The sequence below is a fragment of the Cryptomeria japonica genome, chromosome 3 (assembly GCF_030272615.1).
Source record: "Cryptomeria japonica chromosome 3, Sugi_1.0, whole genome shotgun sequence".
NCBI classification, from domain to species: domain Eukaryota; kingdom Viridiplantae; phylum Streptophyta; class Pinopsida; order Cupressales; family Cupressaceae; genus Cryptomeria; species Cryptomeria japonica.
In genome coordinates, this window is record NC_081407.1 from 486,430,330 (window position 1) to 486,453,833 (window position 23,504).

The following is a 23,504-nucleotide window of genomic DNA, read 5'->3' on the forward strand; positions in this document are numbered from 1 at the left end:
GTGATTGTTAGTTCACTCGGAGCTTGGCGAAGCATAGTAGGAGACACTGGGAGCATCCACAGTTGTTTGGGAACTATTTCCTAAATTTTAGGGAGGTTCCTATTTTTTAGGAGAAGACTATAGTAGTCACCAATGGACCCACCAGGATGTCGGGAGAATTGTCAGGGAACCAGTGGAGTGAACTTCATTGATTAGGGGCAGTTACTTAGTATTTGAGGAGGATCCCTAATTTTTAGGGGAGACTGGCAGTTGGAGTACTACACCCAGTCATCACGCCGGGTACCAGTGGCACCATTAGGTCTTAGTTTGGAGGTGATTGGGTGTGACTTCAGGGAATAAATCTGAATATTTAAATAATAACTTTAATATCTTCATTTATTTAAATAAAATGCTTCAATAAAGTTATTATATTGTTATTATTATAAAAAGGGGCCAAGTGGACCCCCTGTTGTGACGTTTTCACACATCGCCCCATTGCAAATGGGGACCCCTGCTTTTTTGCTTTTTAGGGTTTGTTTTTAGGTCTTTTAGGGTTTTGTCCGTTAGCCTTTGCATTTTGAGTGTCGCCAAGGGGATCACCTGGATAGCAAGTCCTGCTTGAGTGATGTCCTGATCCTGAAATTTTGGCTAAGTCTAGAAAGTCCTGATCCTGAAATTTGGCTAAGTTTGGAAACTGAAAAGCCTCCAAAAACTAGATTTTGCAATATAACTCCTGGAGGTCTGAAACCACTCTCAAACATCCTGAAAGTATATATGGAATATAACTTAAAGTATTGTTTCTTCTTTCTTATACTTAAATGTTATATTCCATAAAAATTATCCTAATAGAGAGTTCTAAAAGTCAAATTGCGCTCTTGTCCTTCACTGAGGATCCAGAGCGCATTTCGCTCCTGTCCCTCTCCAAGGGACCAAGGCGAAGCGCTCCTATCCCTCACCAAGGGTCCAGGGCGAAAAGGCTTATTTTAGTCATTTCTGGCCTTGTTTGGTTAAATTGAAACATCAAAGGCATGGTGGATGGCAAAATGAACGTAATAAAGCATCCAGACTTGATTAAAAACAATGAAATGATGGAGTTTTTGTCTAGAAAGGTAAAAGCGCTCCTGTCCCTCACTGAAGGACCAGAGCACTTTTCTTTATATGCACAATTTTAGACCTTTTTTTGGACATTAACTCTTATTCATAGCGTGAAGTAAGATGATATCTTCCCTAGCAAAGGAATTTCGAGATGAAAAATGAGACAATTTGGCTTAGAAGGCAAAAAGTGCTCCTGTCCCTCACTGAAGGACCGGAGCTTCAATTTCAAAATTGCACTATTTTTGCAAGATTAAAGTGATTTTACGATTTGAAGAGGTCAAGGGAAGCATGTTTTGTCCATTGAATATAATTTAAGCGGTTCACAAAGGAGTAAGTCAACCCAAATGACAAAAAGTGCTCCTGTCCCTCACTGAAGGACCATGGCGCTTTTTCAAGTTTCTCCTCTTTGTTTGATATTTTATGGCAAAACTTGACTTGGATGGGAAAGACGAATGATGTTTTATGCCTTAGACGCAATTGAGAGGTTTAAAGAACAAAGAAGTATGCCAAGATGTAAAAAGTGCTCCTGTCCCTCTCCAAGGGTCCAGAGCGATTTTCTAAAAACTATGAATTTCTTGCAAAGCCAAGGCAAGTTTGTGATTGAAATGAATGGAAGAGGACATGATTAGCCCGTTGAAGATAATTTGGAAAGCTAGCAAAAGACGGACAGGCTTGAAATTGCAAAAGTGCTCCCGTCCCTCACCAAGGGACCAGGGCGAAAAACATGTTATCTAGCTCTCCTCTCCAATTTTGGACAAATCTAGGCCAAGGCGCAAGTTTGAAAAAGTGTTTAAAATGCCTTGAAGTGGAATTGAGATACAAGATTTACAAATTTTGACGACAATTGGCAAAAGTGCTCCTGTCCCTCTCCAAGGGACCAAGGCGCAATTTCTAAATATGACCATTTACCTTGCATTTTGAAATGATATTTTTATTACCAAGGCTCAAGAAGGAGTGGGGGATGATGTTCTACGCCTTGAGGGTAATTTGAAGATTAATGTGATCAAGAATTTGCACAAGGACTCAAAAGTGCTCCTATCCCTCACTGAAGGACCAGGGCGATTTTTATAAAATCAACAATTTCCCTCCGAGATTATGCTAAGGCAAAGTTGTGCAAGATTGGAAAGGTCTTCTAAATCATGATGAACAAAGATTTGACTTCAAAACTTGACAATCTTGGGCTAAAATACAAAAGGCGCCCCTATCCTTCACTGGAGGACCAGGGCGAAAATCCTTGGAACACCTATTTTGCCTTGCAAAAACGAGTTAAGCATGCATGGAACAAGTGAAAGAGATCATTGCTTACTCCACAACAAGAATCAACAAATGAAAGATGAAGGATTGAGGACAAAAGTGAAAAAGTGCTCCTGTCCCTCTCCAAGGGTCCAGGGCGAAAAGGTCCTAAAGTCACGTTCCTTCTAAAGATCAAGTGAATTAAACTCAAGACTCCAATCAAAAACGCCATTTTAGAATGCCTAGATGAAGTTTTGAACATGAAAATGAAGAATGCAAGGCCTAGATTGAGAAAGTGCTCCTGTCCCTCTCCAAGGGACCAGAGCGAAGTTAATGGCATTCATTATTTTTTACCATATTTGGGCGTTAATATCCTCCAAAATTGCATTAGATGCCAAATTGCTAACTTTGGAATATTTGAAAAAAATTAAATCACATTGGCATTTAATAAATTAATTTTGAGCCTCAAAAATCGAATTTTTTATTGTTAAGGCATTTAAAATTAATTTTTGTGAAATTAAAATTAAAAATGGAGCGCTTGAGGGCTTAGTTTTATTATTTGACAAGTCGGCCTACTCCTTTTGAGGTTTTATTTATTATTTCACCTTTTATTTGCAAGGTCGGCCTCATGGGTAAGTGGAAGGTGAGCGCTCTATATATTGGAGGTGTTTTTTCACAATTTAAATCATTCAATCATCCTTTCAAGTGCGAATTTGGAGAGCTAATTGAAGGTGTGAAATCTAGCTGGAGTGGAGCGAATTTCTACTAAGTGTGGAGACAAAGGAGGGCGAAATTCATTTTGTAAAGGCAATTGGAGAGGCGAATTTCTTGCTAGATTGGAGGATAATTTCCAGATTTTGGAAGGTATTTGAAGGTGAAATTTTGCTAAGTGTTGGAGACTAAGGGAAGGCTATAAATCTTGCCCAACAAAATCCGGTCCTCTTCCTTCATTTTTCAAGGTTTTGTACTTAAATACTCAAGAGAAGGTATGAAGAATCATTTTTGAAGTTCTTATTCTAGACTTATTGTGATTCCATTGCAATTTTGTAAAGTCCAAGTCTTGAAGGTCCAAATTCCATTCATTATTAATTTGAAAATGTGTAATTCTTGATTTAGCATGACTTTTTTCAAATTAATATCTTAAGTTTTACATTTGAAAGGTTTTACATTGCAATTTTGTAAAGTCCAAGTCTTGAAGGTCCAAATTCCATTCATTATTAATTTGAAAATGTGTAATTCTTGATTTAGCATGACTTTTTTCAAATTAATATCTTAAGTTTTACATTTGAAAGGTCTTAAATTTCATGCTTTAAGGTTTGATGCTCAAAAGACTAACTTTAATATTTTGTGTAGGCATCAAATGGAGATCCCGGAGTTGGAAAATCAAGCCAGATCAAGGACGGTCTCCTCTAAGAAGATTAAGCAAGGACAAGGGCGACCTCCTCCAGTCAAGCATCTACAAGGATGGCTTTCTTCGATCCAACATCATCAAGGGCGACCTCTTCCAGTCCCGTATTCCAAGGCGAGGTACATCAATCATCCTGCACATCAAAGACACAAGAAGTCAGAGCAAAGGGTTCGTTGAAGAAGCAGATAGTTCCAGATGAATTAATTAAAGCTAGCTTCTCAACAACATCAAATCGAATATCTATCAAAGTATCAACCAAGTGTCAAATGAGGTGGCATCCCAGTCATCACTTCTGCAGTCGGATAGGTCCACTTCAGCATGTCCAGATTCAATGTACCTAACTTATGGAAGGTGGCACAAACTCCGATGTACCTACCCCGGCTATTCATTGGTGGAATTTTCCAGAGAGGACATGTGTCCAAGCAATACAATTATTTCATTGGTCAAGCATTAAATGTTATGTAATGGTTGTAACAAACCCTAATTAGGGTTTTCATTGTTGAATCTTGGCCATTGATCTCGAATTGTATTGAGGGCACTATATAAGCCCTGGCATTTCATTTGTAAAGGCAATATAGAAGCAGTTAATAGAAGATAGATAGAGAGTAGTTAAAAGGTGATTAGCTAGTTGATAGAATAGCAATTAGAGTAGAGTAGAGAGAGAAGGCAAAGATTGTTGCCAAGATGTTGTTGTAAGAGACTTGTAAAACTTCATTGAAGAAATGGTGAAATTTATGGGTCGATTCGACAATTTACATGGTCTCTATACTTCTCATATTTGATTTTGTGTTATTAGATGAGTGGAAGAAATGTGCTTGATTGATGGTGAAATTCGTATATCCATACTACTAGCAGTTTGTTGATTGCAGACTTGCCTTGTGTAGTCAACTGGAATCATTCAGCTTAAGCTTAACTTCAATTGTCGCTTCTTCATTGATATGCATCAACCTGATGGTGTCTATGCCTACAGTGATGATTTGAACATCATAAAGCTTTCCTTCGAAGATCGCACTAGCCTTGTGGAGATAGTCCTGCGATGTCAAAACAAGACTTAGTTAGAAATCCATCAAAGATCAATCATTGCTCCTACATTCTTAGTATTAGAATTAGATCCTTTCCTCACCCTCATCTTTTTTCCTTTTTTTCAAATCTAAGGCAGTACAATCCTGTGTTCCAGCAATATTCAAAGCAAATCAGAAGTTCAGTCATCAAGTGTAAGTCCCCTTGTGATTCCAGCAAATCACATCATACCACAGAGAGCTTATCCACACATAGAGATCCTACAACGAAGAACCTTGGAGTCATCCTGATTGATCCTTTTCCGTGATATCTTCAGCAATCAGAGGCTTTACTCAAGAGAGGATAAGGTACCCTTGGGTATTTTATTCTGTGTTCGATAGTGTACAAAATACACGTCAACACCCCCCTTGCAAGTAATGATGTCTAGATACATAACTTGGTCTCTTTAAAAAGAACTTAATCATTAAACATAAAGGCTTTCCTAAAAGGATCGATTTCCTTTATGAGAGGGAATATGCCATGGAATTAACCTTAGAATGTGCCAAAAGATGCCTTTTGGAGGGAATTCGATCCAAGAGGAGAATAAAGTAACTTTTGGGAGGGAAATTTGCCATTCAAGAACTCATTTTTACAGCAGAAACTTGGTATTGGAGCCTTGTGCAGGGTTTCAGCAGTGATTTGCAGGCTTTGGGAACAAATTCTCTCAAGGTTTGAGGTGCCTACAGGTGTGGAACATCACCCAAAGGTGTCTTTGCAGTTTAGAATATCATTTCCAGCTTTGGTGAAGGAGAAAAAACAGTTAATCGGACTTCTAAGAATGCAGATCTGGAGAGTTACAGAGCAGATTGAATATATTGTGAGGTCCACTCACAATTTACAGCTATCATTCTCTAGCCGTACATCTTGCAGTATGGAGCAACGTAGCAGCCTAAGGAGAGGGTTTGAATGCCTAATAAGGAACAAATCAAATTTATATCAGACTGTTGGTTGCAGATTAGACCTTGAAATTGTCTCTGTATGCTGATAAAAACTCAATCAATCTTATGCTGGCTTGTAAGGGTATGTAGCTAGCCCTTTGACAAATAAAAAGATCTCTAAATTTAGATTCTTATTGTAGCTGTCAATAGTACTTTCAATTTCAGCAGTTACTTTCTGTTATTGCATTCAATTCATTTGCAAAGCATCAAAACCCCCAAAAAACAGAAAATACCAAAAACCACAATTTTTCCAAAAAACAAAAACAGAATTTTAAAGCAGCAGCTGGGGCAGGTTATTACAACATGTGAAGACACGTGGAGCATGAGACATTATGGATAAGAAGAGTGAAGTAATCAAACTGACTGTTGAGCACCAATTGTTCATGGAGATACTTTTGATAAATCTAATGAACATTTTGTGGATGATGGTTTTGGTGTCTATGTTATTCTAGAGGATATTTGGAAAAGTCTTGGGAAGCCGTCCATTTGGTCTCCAACCTTGCAACTAGTGCGACCCAACCAGCATGGCATAAAGGTGTTGGGCATGTTGATGGCACAAAACTATTTATTGCAATCCAACGTATTTGGCTGATATTTTTAGTCACCTAATTATGCAAGAAGGTCTATGGAGCATTGCTCGGTTGTGGTTGGTTGATAGTAGCCAAAGTTGGTGACAATTGGAAGAAAAGTCTACTCTCCATTGAAAATAAAGGATAAAAACTTGTGGTAGATCTCAAGAGTCAGGAACTAAGCAAGGAACCAGCCTCTTCAAAATAGTTGAACTCTGACTTTGAAGAAGATGAATTCTTTAAAGAAGAAATTGGGATACTATGGAGCCAAATGAGGAAAGGACCTTGGAGTTGAAGCATACTCCAAAGACAGGACCTGATCGCTCAACAATTTGTTTCATTGGAAAATAAAAAATTATGTGGTTTTATAGGAGGATTGCAAAATAACTGAAACTATAGAGATAAAATAAGGATTGCGGGAAGATGACCAAAATCAGAAGCCAGTGATATCAAGGCCTAGATTCTTCATATCACAGTTGGCTGACCCTACCTAGGTAACAGAATCAAAGTTGGGGATGCAAAGCTGGACCATATGCCAAGCAGTAGCCAGTGTAAGATGCCCACCATTGCGAGGGTAGATCAGAGTTGGAAGAAATCCTTAAATGATTGTGGTTGGGGATGATTGGAATTTGGTATTGAAGGCTGCAGCAATCAATATTTTCATGGACTATAAGGATGTCTTTGCTTGGGTGTATAAAGATTTGGTGTGAGCAAGATTTTGTTTTGTTTTAAAATATTTACATTCTTATGTTGTTATTGTAAAACTCGGCATAGTTCAACTGTGTTATGGTGAAACTATGGCAGTTCTTGTCTAATCAAATGCTCTCCTGGAAAATATTTGTGATAATAAGTTAAATAAAAAGGGTCGCTTTTTTGTTGGGACTAGAAAAGCATTGAATTTGATTTAAGTTGAGATTCCTCTTGGCTGTAATTGCAAGTACCATCAAATTTCCAGGTGATGGTGGGAATACTCTTACATGGTATCCCTTTCATGTTTCTTTATTATAGCATATTTTAAGACTGTAATCTATTTGATTGCCATGATTTTCAGATTCCTCTTTGGCATCAGAAGCCTAGTGAGATTGAAGGCTTGGTGATATGGGATTATCATGTAATATGTGTTCAGGTCCATCTCCATTTGCTTATATTTTCTTATTTTAATACTGGGTGTAAAGATTTCTTGAGAATAAGATGCTCAAATGTTATAACAGTATAACTTGTATCTTGTGTATGGTTGTTTGCATGGATATAAGAAAACTTGAGATATTTTTGAGAATTTTGAATGCTGATTTATAAATTTTGCTTGACAGAAATCCAGAGAAAAGGATGCTCAAGTTCTGGTGTGGGATTTGGATACAATGCTTCCATTCCCAGTTCCATTGCATCAATACATCACTGATGCAATCCGGCCATCATTGCCTTTGTATCCAAATTTCCGCAGGTTTCTTTCTTTTGTTGTCAGGAGTTCTCAAGTTACTAAAATTGTGAGGAAGTAATTATTGGATCCTTAGTAAAACTGAAAATTCATCACTCTACTTGAGTTTGTTTCTGCTTATTCAGTTATGTTTAACATAATAAATATCTCATTTGATTTAACTAAATATGTTTTACATTATATTATTTTCATTTTGAGAGTTGTCACACAGCAAATTTTCACCCAAGATTTGCTAACTAGAGGCCCAAGGATGGCCGGTTACTAGTTATAGTTTTCCTTGAGATATTTAGGAAAGTTCGTTTTCATAAATTTTCCTTACTGATAATATATTCTAATACCAGTACCTTGGCCACATGACGAAGGGCTTCATCTTCAGTTGTTCTCTCTCTTTTTCCAAGCTTTGAACTGATAAGCATTGAACGTGATTGGGATTAGTTTTTGATTTTTCCAATGCCCAAACTTTTGATCTTTGGGTACCAGTATTTGAAATATTCTACTAATCAGAAGGATTTGTTCCAACAACTGATGTTCTCATATGTTTCTGCTTTTATTTATAAGCATATTGTGTTTGTATGACATTTTTTATAAATGATATGTGTTTGTATGTATATAAAATTCTACCTAATTTAGCTAGGGGCAGTGAAAAAACTTTGTAATCTCTCCCACCCTTGACTCTCCCATACTTCACTCATTCCACCTCCAACAAATTTCGTCCAAACTAGCAACAGATCAGTCCACATTGCCTCCTCTACTCTCTCTCCTTCCCCATTTCAATCCAGTTCAAACTACAAAACAGTAATTTCAATTTTCATATCAAACAACCCAACATTATAAAGAACTATAGGAATCTCTGCAGTATCATGAAAATAGATCCACATCAAGGCCTAACTTTTTCATAAATAAAGGAAATTGGTGTTACCTAAAAATGGATACTCCTCCTAAAGTTTCTTCCATTAATAAGATGGAACACAGGTTGTAGATTCTTAGGGACAAAGCTTCCATATGCAGATTCATGGGAGCCTATCCAAGATGCAACTATAAGTATATGGGTGCAAGAAAACTGGAATCCATAAGGTTCAACAGAAATTTTGATGATGCCAAAATGGCACTTCATGGCTGTTATCTCCTCAAGGTAAGAACAAGACAATTTCTTTCAGGGAGGGCTTAGTTCATGATAAGTTTGGTCTGTTTATGGCATTCTTGTCACCTGTATATAACCCTATCAAAGATCTACCTGGTACTAACGTTGCTTATGCTTCCAAGACTTGAAATGCAATATTGGTATGAGTCTTGACAAAGAAAGATAGGAACAACAATAAGAGAATATATCATGACCTTGGAATTCATCAAAATTCTTGGAATGTTAAAATTTCCTGGAATCTGCATCAGCATAGACTATGTGAGGTTTTGTTAGATTTATCCTAGGGATAGGAGCAGAAACTATACTATGAGAACATCCCCTTTAAATGCATAATCAACCGTGAACATAGGCATTTAGCCAAGGTATGTACAATGAATGAGAAACAAATTTGTAAGTGCTGAAAATTGTACATGCATACATGTCAGTCAAATGATGATCTGATAATTTAGCTCATGACCCATATGGCGTGAATAATACTCTCTTAGCCTTACCCACCTTGATGGAAGTTCCTACTCATTGTCTAGGACCCTCCCTTGCTCTTTTTTTTTTCCTCCCAAGCATTCCACCTTGCTTGCATATCTTTCCGCTCATCCAAAACTGCGAAATCTCAAATGGTGGGGTTTCTTGAGCATTCTTGAGGTCACTTGGGTGACCTGCCCCACCAAAAGGAGTGACATCTACTAGCAAAATGGGTGGTCCTGGCTTGTAAAAAGTGGCAACCCTGGCTAGTAAAGGGGATGACCCCAATGCTTTTGATTGGCGCATGAAAAATTCAATTTCAACCCATTTTCCACCATTTTTGCACCTAATCTCAGGCCTAACTCAATTCTAGTTGGTCCCCTAATTGTCAATTAGTTTGATGTGATTAGACAGTCCAACTCATGACACACATGGCATGAATACGACTACTTCTCAACCTTTCGGATCTTGATGGAAGTGTTTGTTCAACATCTAGGACCTTCCCTTGCTTTTGTTTCATCCTCCCAAGCCTTTTACCTTTGTTGTATACCCTTCTACTCGTTGAAAATCTCAAATTCACCTTACAAGTGGTGGGATTGCCCAAACATTCTCAAGGTCGCTTAGGTGACCTATCTTGGCAAAAGGGGTGACCTTGGCTAGTAAAGCGGTGACCTCCGCATTTTTGATTGGTGTGTGATTTTCAGCTATGACCATTTTTCACCAAACCTCAAGCCTAACTCAATTCTAACTTCACTTTTGTGAAATCTTGAGTTCTCCCCTTAATTTTGAATCTAATTGAGATTTCAATCCTAGTTAAATTGTAATGTCCCCTAGTAGGAGATAGCCTATTTTCCAATAATTAAACACATCTCATCATACCTATTATATTTATTATGCATTTGTTACTTGTAGAGAACAATAAGCGTACATCATACAAGGGATAATCAACATAGCTAAGTCTAATCCCTAATCAATCCTAATGATCAATCTTAGTGGAGATTGGGAAGTATCTTTGTTAGGGTGCCAGAAAACCATCCTCCACAAGTTGTGCCTTTGAATGATGTAACATACACCCATTCCATCGCAGGCCTTATCCATTGCCTTTGTATGATGTAGCACATGCCCATTTCACCGCAGGTCATATCTAAAAATTCCACATCCAATCCTAGCATAGGCATTAGCAAACAAGGATTAGGCTATGAGTATACTAACTCCTCATGTATTATGAATATATATGAAATTATGACTGTCATACATATTGTAGTCTATTTTTATATCACTATTAAATTCTGCATATGAACATTATCAGGTGTCATATATTAAGCATACATATTAAGCACATTCCCATACATAACACCAAGAACAAGGATGTTACTACCAGTAACTTAATGATAGTTCTGATCTGATTTGATCAATGATGATATCACTGGAGGCTTTTGATCCCTTTCATTTATATGTCTCAATGTGAGAGAGAGGTCACACCTCTTCATCATGTATGCTCTTTGGCAAGAGATGCACCATTTCACCATTAGCACCCTTTGAAAGGGTGCAACTCTTCATTATTTCTGCCCTTTGAAAGGGACACAACCTTTCACAATCAGATCTACACTTCTTATTCAAATCTGATCTGCACTTCTGATTCCCAAATTATCCCTCTCTCAAATGAGGTTCTCTTCTCCCGTTTATATCTCATGTTTGAGGGAGTCATAAATTTTCATTCCATGTCTTTTGACCATTCGTTAACTTAGTTAAATTTTAATTATATTTAATTATCTCTTTTATATTTTAATTTAAATTTAATTTTTATTCTTTTGCATTTTAATTTTATTATTATTTACCATTAAATTCTATTTCAAAGTGGGGGGACATTACATAAATACCCTCAATTGGATTCCAAATGGTCTTTGGTTGTCTCCCATAGGAATTTGGATTTTGCTACATCACTTTTTGTAGTTGTTTGAGCAGGTTAGAGGGTTGATTCTAAGGTCTACATACCAAAGCCCAAGCTTTCTTTGCAACGTCCTGTTGTGACGTTTTCACACATCGCCCCATTGCAAATGGGGACCCCCAATTTTTCGCCTTTTAGGGTAGATGTTTCGCTTAGATTGCCTTGGTTTAGTAATAATTTCCTAGTGTTTGCCTTTGCTAATGAGAGGGTGTAGGATCAAACGTGTTTAAAATGTCAAATTATTAAGTGTGATCCTAAATTCTGTCTAAGTTTGAGGTTGCAACAAGTTTTAAATTTGAGTGTAAATATGCCTAAGTGAGTCTAAGTTGGAGATATTTTTGTGCCCAAGTGTTAAGAGGTCCTTAGGGGTTATTTTCTTGCTCCTAGGAGGTAATTCAAGTCAAATTTGCACTTTATCTCGATGGAATCTCTATTTTCTTGCTCAAATTTTGATAAATTTGGCTAAGTCCCGATGCGTAATAATGAATTTTGAGGTGTCCAGATGTTTTTGAGTGGAGAAATCATTGAATTCACGATGAAAATCCATGTTTTAGTGGTCTAAAGGTCAAAAATCCTTATGGGAGGTGCATTTCCCTCCACATTTCTGATGACCCATGGTTTTCCCCCACTCAAAATCCTGATGGGAGGTGAATTTCCCCCAAATTTCTGATGGACCCTGTTTTTCCCCCATTCAAGTTCTTGATGGAGGGCGATTTTCCACCAGGAGGCTAAAATTTTGAGTAAGTGTTGGAAATTATCTTGATGACCTACATTTTTCCCTTAGATGCAGATGAATTTGATTTGGATGAAATTTCTTATCCCGATGAAGGTCATTTTTCTCCAAATGGCATTTGTGATGAATTAAGTGGAAATTTAATGAGGACTTTTATCCAGACATGGGGTGATTTTCCACCAGGCTGTTATAAAGGCAAAGTTTTATCCCACATTGCTTTTGTGGTGATGTTTCAAAGTGAAAATGTGTTTAAGTATGCCCAGCCAGCATTAAAATAATAATATAGGTGGCTGATGTGACACCATTTGAAGGCTGATTGAAGTTCTTCCAGCTAGGCAATTTTGGTGAAGTGTCATTTGACACCATTTTGGGCCGGAGTTGTTTGTTTGGAGGGCGATTTTTGCCTAGGCACTGCCATTAGAGAGGAGCTACAGCGTGTTTAATGGCTAATAAAGCCACATTCAACGATTTTGGGAGATGGTGCATGATTGGAGGGGCTGCGATTTTGTTTGTGAGGCAGATTGCCCTTCATTTTGGGTGATTTTTGTGATTGTCTTGAGCTCCATGGTTGCTGGGAGGTTGTTATTGTGATCAGATCTGAGTTTGATGCCATTGCTGGAAGTGATTTGGACACCATGGTTGGTTGGAATCTTCATTTCTAGACTTCATTTTCAACTTACCAACCATTCCACTCTTAGGCGATTTGTTTTGGATTAAGGCAAAAACAGGTTTTGAAGGGGCCCCGAAACCCTTTACAAAATGATTCTAAGAGGTATAGAATCAGAAAGAAACATTCAAAACAAAACGGGCTGCAAGGATAAGCATAAGAAACAACAGCCAAAGAGACAGCAAAAGCCTAGCTGGGCTCAAAAAGACAGTAGAAAGACCAAACCCAGACACAGACAGAACTAGCAACATAAAACTACCCAATTACATTAGGCTTCTAAGGGTCTCAGCGACCTCAACCTCTAGGGCATTCATGGTATCAGCAACAACCTTCATAGCTTTATGATCCAAATTTTGAATGGCAACCTTTTTCTTCATGTTCCCTCGGGTCCTTTTGCAGGGTCCACCACTTTGAGCCGCCTCAGCATCATCACCAATAATAACAACAATCTTATCCGGCTGTTCCAGACTATTCACCATGGTATTCATAACCATTGCAGACTGTTTGACAATTTTGTGACTGCTAAACATAATAGTCTTGAGGGTGTCCTGGATCTTGTTGTAGCCTTCCTCGACGCGGGTAATGCGTTCCTCTAGCCTTTTCTTCATTTGATCAACCCCTTCCCCTGTTTTCTTGATACAGTCCATGACCGACTTCTTCTCAGCCTCAGTCCAATTCCCTTCATTATTTGGATTACCATGAGTAGAACCAGCAGGGAAAGCATCCATTTTGCCTCCCAGGGCTCTTTGGTTAATCCTAATCTCTTTAAGTTCATGAAACAGCCACTTGAACAATCTGAAAGTATCAATAGCATGTTCACGAGCCATACCCAACACATTTTCATAATCCTCCCTCTTATCGTTAAGCTCATCACTTTTGGGATGAAAGTCTACAATACCAACCACACCCACATTACCAGTCTCCTTATAGGACGGAGGAGAGGCCGGGACATTAGGGCAATCAGGGTTCTTATCATCTTTTGCCTTCTTGCTAGAAGAGGGGGAGCCATTCTCAATAGAAGTAGAGGGGGAGGACATAACGATGTTCTTTTGACCTTTGATACCCTTCCTCATCTTAGGTTTTGAACTTGAAGGAATTTCCATTTTAGCTTTTTTCAGGGGAGGGTAAATCTCTTCAGACCTAGACCCAGAGGCTTCATTATCAGACTCGCCCGCACTAGTCTCATCATTCTCTGAAGTAATGTGGATGTAATCATCAGGGGGAGGAAGAGCACGGAAATGGGCATCAATAAGGACCAGTAGACCTTCATGCACGATGGGAAACTTGGCAGGGTTCTTGCGGTGGTCACTAAAGTTAGCCCTAAGAGCTGACATGAGATAGAAAGGGAAAGACATCTTCACACCATGGCGGAAATGATTCAGAATAACAAAGTGGCGACCATACACCTTGGTATAATGACCATCCAAAGTAAGGTAATTCATAATTACCTTGAGAAGCTTCTGCCAGAAAGACAATGACTGCAATGTCATAGTAGCTGGCCGTCTTTTTAACAATTTTAGCCCGCTCCGCCTCCTTCTTGGGGAAGTTCTGCACAGCTTGCTCTGTATACACTCTGTCTCTATAATACTTCATGCCCTCCATAGATAACCTAGTGACCTGTGCAATAAGAGCTTCATCAACCAGGACCTTCCGACCATGGAGAACAATCGTTCCATCCTTCCAGTTTTGAGCAAAATAGCACGTGACATCTTGATTTCGCCCTTGTAGCCTCTCAATGTATGGAGTAAGCCCACCTTTCTCCAAAATCTGCCATAGCTTCTTTTCATTCTTCAAATGCACACAGCTAGGCGGATTGATTCTTTTTCTCGCACCACCCATTTTATTAAGCTCTCGGTTACACTCTCTGCAAAGAATTTTCAGAGTTAAAGAAAGACTCCAGAAAATGTATAAAATCGCCCACAAAGCATGCGAAATAAATTCACATCGATTCTCATGTCCTCTCTGGCCACCTGTCTCAGAACAGAAGGTATTAGTAATTCTAGAAACAGTCAAAGTCATTATGGCACAAGTAATCATTACTTTTACTCCCCTGACTTCGCTCGTGGAGCAAATGCATAGCAAATTCCGAGTCCAGCCTGTCACCACGGGTCCAACTAAGCTGGGCTTTACACGTTACTCCCCTATTGGCAAGGAAGTCGACAGTCACATTGGCTTATCTATAAACATGGACAATAATGCATCTATCAAAGGTTTTAATAATTTCTTTAGCTTTTTTCATCCAAATATCAACATTCCAAGCCGGAGTAGATTTGCCCTTTAGGTAGTTGATAATGTTCTTTGAGTCCCCCTCGACCCAAACAAGCCTACAGTTGTTCTGTTTAGCAAGTTTTAAATAGGGAGCATACATCGGGGCACCGGTTGCAGATGTTGCGGAGTTGAGTAGATGAGTTATCAGCTGCCGATAGACGTCTCCTCCGCAAGATGGGCTTATGGTGGACATATATGTTGCCCGAGTTTCAATTTCATGCCCCCATGCTATGGGCATTGATGGAGAGGTGGGACGCATACACCATGTCGTTTCAGCTGCCCAGAGGACAGATGACGATGACACTGATCGACGTCTACCGCATCCTACGGTTTCCTATCCGGGGGTAGCGAGTGTCACCAGCGATCCTTTCTGCAATGGAGTTGGGCAAACAGTAGGAGTGGGCCCTAGGGCAGAGGGTAGACTCCATAGGACACGTATACGTACGAGCGCTGGGGTAGGGACGAGTGCCAATTCCCTTGGTGCAGTGCATCATGATTGCGACCGTCGCATGACGGGTGTTGACAGACGACCGTGGTTTAGAGCTAGCTGCAGGTTTTGTCCCTTTGATCCGGGAGATGGAGGAGAGGCAGACGGTGTATGCATGGGGTCGCAGTATGCTGGCCCATTTATATTATGAGCTCTCCCAGTACGTGCACCACGAGTACCACAACCTCACAACTTGCACTCTCCTACATGTCTGGGCCTTCAAGCACATCACTTGCACTCGACCAGTTGGATTCTTGGTGTCGTTGCCCTTAGACATGCCATGGGCACACGCGTATCCATTACAGCGCAGAGGATGGCAGACGAGAGACCTCACCTACTGGAGGGTCACCGTTGACTAGCTCGGGATCGGAGACGTGATCTGGCAGCCGTATCGAGACATGGGGGTCTGGGTAACAGACTGCACACAACTCCCGCGGATGCAGAGAGACTGTTTCCTACTTGGCCGCTAGGACCATGTGATGATGTCATACTGGCGGCGATGCATGCGGCAGTCCAGGCAGGTGCAAACTATTCCACCTGCTGCTCCGACCTACGCACAATCAGCCGGGAGTGCACTGCAACCACAGGACCTGCCCCGTCCCACCCTCAGAGATGTACAGGACAATTCGTAGGGGAGCGACGATGACGACATCGCACCACAGCTTGACATAGACGATGTCAGAGTCACACTAGGGTTCGCAGGCTGGTGGGGCAGAGTAGGTCCGGCGCCTATCTTTCCGCCAAATGCAGAGGGAGGAGACGCCGAAGCTCTAGAGGGAGATAGTGATGACCAAGCTCCACGGGCGATGAGGGCGAGAGGCCACAACAGAGGCAGCGAACGAGGAGTCCGAGTCCAAACCGAGTTGTACCAGCGGCTAGGGCTCTTCCACCGTCGCCAGTTGCACCACCAGCCATGCCACGAGCGTGACCAACAACAACAGCAGCTACGGAGGGATCCTCCAGCAGGGTGCCTCCGCAGGATCCAGACTGGCAGGGGGGTGATCCTGGTATGTACTTGTAGTTTTAGTTGATGTACTTTAGTCTTTTCTTTGTATATGCATAGATGTAGAAATTTTTTGACATGATGGATATTGATGTGAAATGTTTTGTGCCTACAGAGAGCGTAGCTGAGTGGTTGAGCTTAATCCACCAGGCGCTTGCAGAGGTCGTCCTTGATGTGCAGACCCGGGGTCCTGTGCTGGACGCCTACCGACCCCTCTAGTCAACAGGGAGACATGTGCAGTTGTTCGAGCCTGTAGCACGGCTACGAACAGCATATGAGGAGGGTCGAGTGGAGCTGGTGCACGGAGCGACAAAGCTAGCCACTGTGACGGGGCAGTGGGATCAGACCTTGCAGGAGGTCCGCACTGTCCTCAAAGAGAGAGATCAGGCAAGGACGCGAGTTGAGAGTACTGAGAGGGCACGTGACGCTCTGCAGAGCCAGGTTGATGACCTCCGACAACAGGTGGATGTTGCACAACAGGGCGTTGCAGGTCACTTAGACCGCCCCTAAGTGCGCTAGCTGATGGCAAACCTTGAGGCATCGCGCCAATGAGAGATGTCAGCACGGGAGGAGTTGATGATACAACGGGAGATTGTCGCCGAGCTACGAGGAGAGCTGAGGGGCTTGCAATTGCGGAGTACCACTGCCGCGAGGTTGCAGTCGACCTCAGTTAGATAGCCTTCTCGTCGAGACCAGGATCCTCCAGCGCCAACAACCTTAGGGACTTGCCCACCAGGGCAGTTATGACGCAGTTTTGATTCATTTTATGTACAACATTTTTTGGTATATATACGCGGATGTATTCATGTATATCAGAGACACATATGACAGCATCACGTGTTTTTGTAGTGATGCGATACATGTACATTGATATGACACACACACACACACCCACACAGACATATATATATATATATATATGAGATTCGACATTGTGGTTCTATCTTGTGTTCTCATTGATGGATGTTATTGTTATTTAATATGCTCATGTGATGGATGATTTAGAGTTAGATGCTTATCTTGATTTGATTTACATATGCTGGCATGTGTTATTAAATCTTATGATGATTTATATATATGACACATGTACATGCGTGCACACACACGAATGTAACAATGCATAGTCACTTCATAACACAAAGATGAATGTCATGTCGATGAAGGATATGTGTCAGGTTGTGACCTCCTCCCCCATAGGCATCTAGGTATCACGCGCAAGACACATACTACGCATAGTATCTACGTAGGTGTGTGGCATTGATTGGCTCTTTAAGAGGAGTGCCATCTATGGAGGATAAACCATAGGCACCAGAACCATAAACAAAGGTGACGATGTACGAACCGAACCAATTCGGGCTAAATTTCCCTCTTTGGTCAGGCGACGCATTAACATTTCTCTGGTTCTCATAAAGAACCAGGGCACCTTTCTTAAAGGTCCGAGGTAGCACACTTTGGTTATATTGTTTGGATAAAGACTTTTGATAAGCTTGAAGATGTTGAAGGGCCTTTAAGTGACACTCATCCAACAATTCAAGCTGATTTAAACGAAGAGTGCAATAGGAATCATCATCAATAACCCCTTTTAAGGAGACTTGCAAAGAGGGAATCTCCAATGCAAGGGGCATAATAGCGTCAATACCATACACGAGGTTGTAGGGCGTCGTTCCTGTAGCCATACGAACACTCGTGTGATAGGCCCATAACGCGTAGATTAACTACGAATGCCAATCTTTACCATGTTTAGTGACAGTATTGCATAAGATTTGTTCAATGGTTTTGTTAGATGCTTCCGCTTGACCATTAGATCGTGGGTAGTAAGGTGTATAAAAGCGGTGCTGAAATGAATTTTTTCAAGAAACTGCTTAACCTCCTTGTTCTTAAAAGGCGTACCATTATCAGAAACAAGGGTAGCAGGCAAGCCAAAGCAATAAATGATGTTATCCATGATGAACCCACAAATCATACCAGCGGTAGTCGATCTGAGCGGGACTGCCTTGACCCACTTTGTGTAGTAATCTGTAGCGGTGATCATGAAGATGTGACCTTTAGACGAAGGGGGAGATATCTTGCCTATGATGTCCTATCCCCAAGTCTAGAAAGGCCACAGAGAGATCTGACTACGGAGCTCCTGCATAGGGGCTCGAATCAGGTTGCTATGCTACTGACATTGGGGGCATTGACAAAGGCAAAGGAATCTTGTTCCATCGTTTGCCAATAGTACCCTATGTGGATCAATTTGTGTACCAAAGACTTTCCTCCAAAATGCCCACTTCCAAAGCCTAAATGGGCTTCCTGAAGGGCAAGGGGGATCTTAGCTTTTGTTAGACATCGCAAAAGAAGACCGTTGTATGATCTCCTATAAAGAACGCTAGATAGGAGAATGTAACGATTGGCCAGCTTTCAAATCGGCACACCCAAGCTTTTGTTGGCGTCATCAGGGAAACTTCCGGTTTTTAAATAATTGAAAATGTGTGCGAACCATTCTCCTGAATCGACATGGGCACACATAAGATCATCGAATTGAGTTTGATTAGATACAGCTGGAGAGCGGAGGACTTGTACCACAAAGTGGTATTCGTCCTGACCAAAATCGGGGCTTACAAGGGAAGCAGTGCTTGCCATTGCTTCTGCATGACGATTTTCCCTCCGTGAGATTCTATCGATCATGTAAGTAGCGAATTGCTTCAGTATGGTCAATACTAAATGCTTATATTGAGACAGCTTCAACTACTTAACACGATAGGCACCCGTCATGTGGTTTACAATAAGTTCAAAATCTCCATGGATCTGGATGTTCTTTACTCCCATAGCAATCGCGACATGGTGTCTTGCAATTAGGGCTTCATACTTGGCGATGTTATTGGTACAATGAAATTCTATACGGAAAGAGAGAGGAACTGGCTTTCCTTTAGGTGAGACAAAAACCACACCCGCGCCTAAGCTAGTTTGACACCTCGAACCGTCAAAATACATGTCCCATATGGAGTCCTGGTCAATGATTAGAGCATCCTCGTTGGGGAAGAGGTCTAAGGTGGGAAAAGACTTGTCTGAGGGGGTGTCAGCTAGCTGATCGGCAATGACCTGCCCTTTGATTGACTTTTGAGTTATGAAGTGCAGGTCAAATTCAGAGAGCAGCATCACCCACTTGGCCAGCCTTCCTAAGAGATCAGACTTTGCAAAGAGGTACTTGAGGATATCAATTTTAGCAATGACCCGTGTTTTTACATGGAGGTTGTAGTGTCTCAGCTTTTGAGTAACGAAGACAAGAGCTAAGCACTGTTTTTCCACAACAACATATCGGGTTTCGTATCCTATTAAAGTACGGCTAATATAATAGACTACTCTTTCCCGCCCTTCATCATCGCGTAGGGCCAATAATGTTGCTAAAGCGTGAGATGAGGCTGAAATATATAGGTAGAAAGGTTTATCAGACATAGCCGACATTAGGATAAGGGGATTATCTAGGTAATCCTTGATGGAATCAAATGCCTTTTGACATTCCTCATTCCATTGGAAACTGGTATCTTTCTTCAGCAATCGCATAAAAGGGAGGGTACGATCAGCCAATTGTGCCACAAATTGACGAATGGCCTGGATCTTCCCTTGCAAGCTATGAAGCTGGGAGATATTCCTAGGTGGAGGCATGCTCACAATTGCATCGATCTTAGCCGTATCTTTTTTCGATTCCTCGACGAGAGACAATGAATCCTAGGAGCTTCCAGGAGTCAACACCAAAGACACACTTAAAAGGATTCAGTCTCATTTTGTACAACCGGAGTCTTTCAAAGACCAGACGAATATTTTCAATATGCATTTCTCGCCCTAAGACCTTATGGATGAAATCATGGAATATCAAGGTCATGGCTCGTTGATAGGTCGCTCCTGCATTCTTCAACCCAAACGACGTGACGACATAGAAAAAGGTTCCCCAAGGGATTGTGAAAGCGGTTTTATATTGATCTTCTGGGTTAATACGGATCTGGTTATAACCCGAGAGGTCGTCCATGAATGAGAGTAAAGCATACCCTACGGTTGAATCCACGATCATATTGATATTCGGGAGAGGAAAGTCATTGTTGAGGGAGGCTTTGTTCACATCCCGAAAATCAATGCAAATACGGATGCGACCATCGGGTTTGCTTATCGGGACAATGTTCGAGATCCAAGGTGAATAGTCAATGGGGCGGATAAAACCAACGTTTAGGAGCTTCTCTATCTCGACCTTGACTAATAAAGCCACCTTAAGATTCATCTTTCAAATCTTTTGCTTCACCAGCTTAGCATCAGGACTAAGCACAATGTTGTGTACCACAATGGACTCATCAATGCCAGGCATCTCTTGGTAAGACCAAGCGAAGATGTTAGGGAATTGATGTAGCAAGTTGGAATATTCTTTGAATTCTTCGGAGGATAAGCATTTTCCCACTTTTATGACCTTGTCGGGAGTCTTATCGCTCATGATGACGTTAGTAGTTTCTCCACTAAGGAGCGTACTACGGTCTTCCGGATGAGAAATAGACATTTGTTCTCCATTGTGAAATAGAGGTGCCCCCCACAGAACGGATTCTCCAAAATATGCCTGAGCATTCGAGCAATATGGGAATCGACGTTTATGATGGTAAGAAGGCAGCCCATCGTATGCACATAGAAATTCCTTAAAGGATTCTTCCGAAGGGAAAAGATCCAAGAAAATCTCATTAGGCGATGCACCAGCATCGATGAGTTCCGGATGAACAAGCTTTAAAGGAAGGGGATCGGCCGAAATCATGTTAATAGTTAACCATGGTTTCACCTTTCAACCCGTATGATGGTATCCTAGTCCAGTGTAGTGGTGACGAGGTTTGGGCTCCAAAGGAATGCAAATACCTTGTTCATTAGGTCCACAACCCTTTCCATCATACCCAAGCTGAGACACAAGCTTGTATCCAATTTCATAGATGTTTTGTAATTCTTTGAATGATGGTGGTTTCGTATAGAAAAGGTGATCAACATGATAAGCATCACTTGTTTTTATAGATGCATAATCATCTTTCGTAGCCGAGGTGAATTAAATCTTAGGAAAGCTTAGATGGACGGGGTCTACTTTGTACTCACCAACATGAGAGTCGGTAAAATCCAAAGAACCCCAATCGTCACCTAAACATGCATTCACTTTTGATAGAGAAGGTGATTTAGTCGGGGAAGGTTTTTCAGGTGTAGACCCCAACATTTTCACCTTAGGAGTATCTACCTTTGGGGATTTTTCTTTCAAAGAATCTTGCTTCTTAGGTGATTTCTCCTTTTTAACAACTTCCTTAGTGACTTCTTCCTTCTTGCACTCTTCCTTTTTAGGGGATGAGACAGAAGCAGAAGTTACGATCGAAGAAGACAAGGTGGGTACATAATTTTGAAATGAAGGTCTAACAAAAGCCTGACCGATTGCGGCTATTTGACATAACTGCATAGCCTCGGGATCAGCCTTAACTGTGACAACCTGATTATTAGCCACGAACTTCACGGATCCATGAAGTGTAGATGAAACAACTCCCAAAGCATGTAGCCATGGTCTGCCTAAAAGAAGATTGTATGATAAAGGGCTTGGCATAACGTGCACAAGGGTTAGAATAGTGACTGGTCCGACCTTCAAGGACAGTATGACAGTCCCCACAGCGGTCTTACCACTGTTATCGAAACCTCGGATGAACAAGGAGGAGGCTGCCAAAGAATTTGGGTCCACCTTGATCTTTGGTAACAAGTCTAAACCACAAACATTCAGTGCCGCACCTATATCGATAAGCGTTTGTCTAATACCAACGCCATTCACATGAACAATGATCATTAACGGATCTGCTAAATTCCTCACTTCGGGAGGTGGGAGTTCATGCGGAGAAAAGGTAATATTCGGCGAATCCGCATGAATATGATCCATCAGCGCATTCACATCAGTCGGTCTCGCAGAGGAGGGTAGTAAAATCTTTTGCAAAGCTTCCTGTAGCGTACCTTGATACATCGGGGCGGTTTGAAGCAAATCCCAAAGTGAGATCTTAGCCGGAGTAACCTTAAGTTGCTCGATAAGATCATAATCACTTGGTCGCTTGTTCGCCGGCAAAGGTGCCTTAGGAAGGACAGGTTGAGAAGGAGGTAGAGAAGTTCAAGGTGGTACATGAACTTGTTTGTTATTCCGAGTGTTATATGTGTAAGCAATAGTATTATAAGATGGTTGCTTGGATTGCATAAATCTAGTGTATAAATTAGAAGGTTCTCATTTGAAAGGTTTTCCATTAATGGTCTTAACTCTCTTAGGAGAAGGACTTGCTGCTGTCACATGGATGTAAGGTCTCTTAGGCCTTTGTGGGGCCGCAGAGACAACAATGACATTCACAGACCCTTCTTTTTTGCATGAGGATGTCGTGGAGGATGACCCACCCTTTACGTCTCTTTTAGGAGAAGGTGCTTCAAGGAAGTCATCCAAGACTTCATCCAACATATCAAAATCATCCTTCGAGAATGCCTTATCAAAGGCATCGAACTCCAAAAGGAAGAGATCTGACATTAAGCATTCACGTCGGGTTCACCAAAATGTAGGGGAGGAGATTTGCCCCCTCCAAGATGATGGATCTCAGAAGGCAAATCAGTCTGTCGCTACCTCTTTGAACAAGTGCTAAGATGAGCCAGGGGATAACAAGTAACTACACTAACTAAAATGCAGAATTACAACACAAAAATGATAAATATATAAAAGCTGAATTCACAAAACAATGCAATATTAAAAGCAGGTTATACCTTCCGGATGGGGAGCTCTCGGGTTTTGGACGCCAACGCGCGGCGCGCTGTAGTCCGTACGGCCCACAGTCAAGGAAAAGTCTAGAAAGTAGCCTGTAAATGGTTTCTCGCGTACGAAACCTGTTCGTCACCTGCACACACTGAGACGGGGAAAATTGTTGGGGTTGTATAGGGGCTTGCCTCAGTTAGACCCCCGTTTAGGTGTTTCCACCGCCACGGACAGCCAGATAGATAGATTGGAAAAATAAATTGGAACTTGGTAAATTGGAAGGTAAATGCAAATGGAAACTAAACTTCGTTTAAAAGAAGCTAAATCCTAT

At 41.1% G+C, this 23,504-nt stretch overlaps 1 protein-coding gene across 3 annotated transcripts in view; it reads left to right on the forward strand.

The window, feature by feature from the left end:
- The window catches only part of LOC131045085 (protein N-terminal glutamine amidohydrolase), a 105,379-nt gene that overhangs the window by 54,947 nt on the left and 26,928 nt on the right, over nucleotides 1-23,504 (forward strand). The window contains exons 3-4 of one of the 3 annotated variants that reach the window (XM_057978616.1): nucleotides 7,333-7,392; nucleotides 7,592-7,722. In XM_057978616.1, coding sequence (XP_057834599.1) covers nucleotides 7,333-7,392; nucleotides 7,592-7,722 — 191 coding nt within the window. Of the gene's footprint in view, nucleotides 1-7,332; nucleotides 7,408-7,591; nucleotides 7,723-23,504 lie in introns of all 3 variants that reach the window. The other 2 variants (XM_057978607.1, XM_057978624.1) reach the window with 2 other exon arrangements.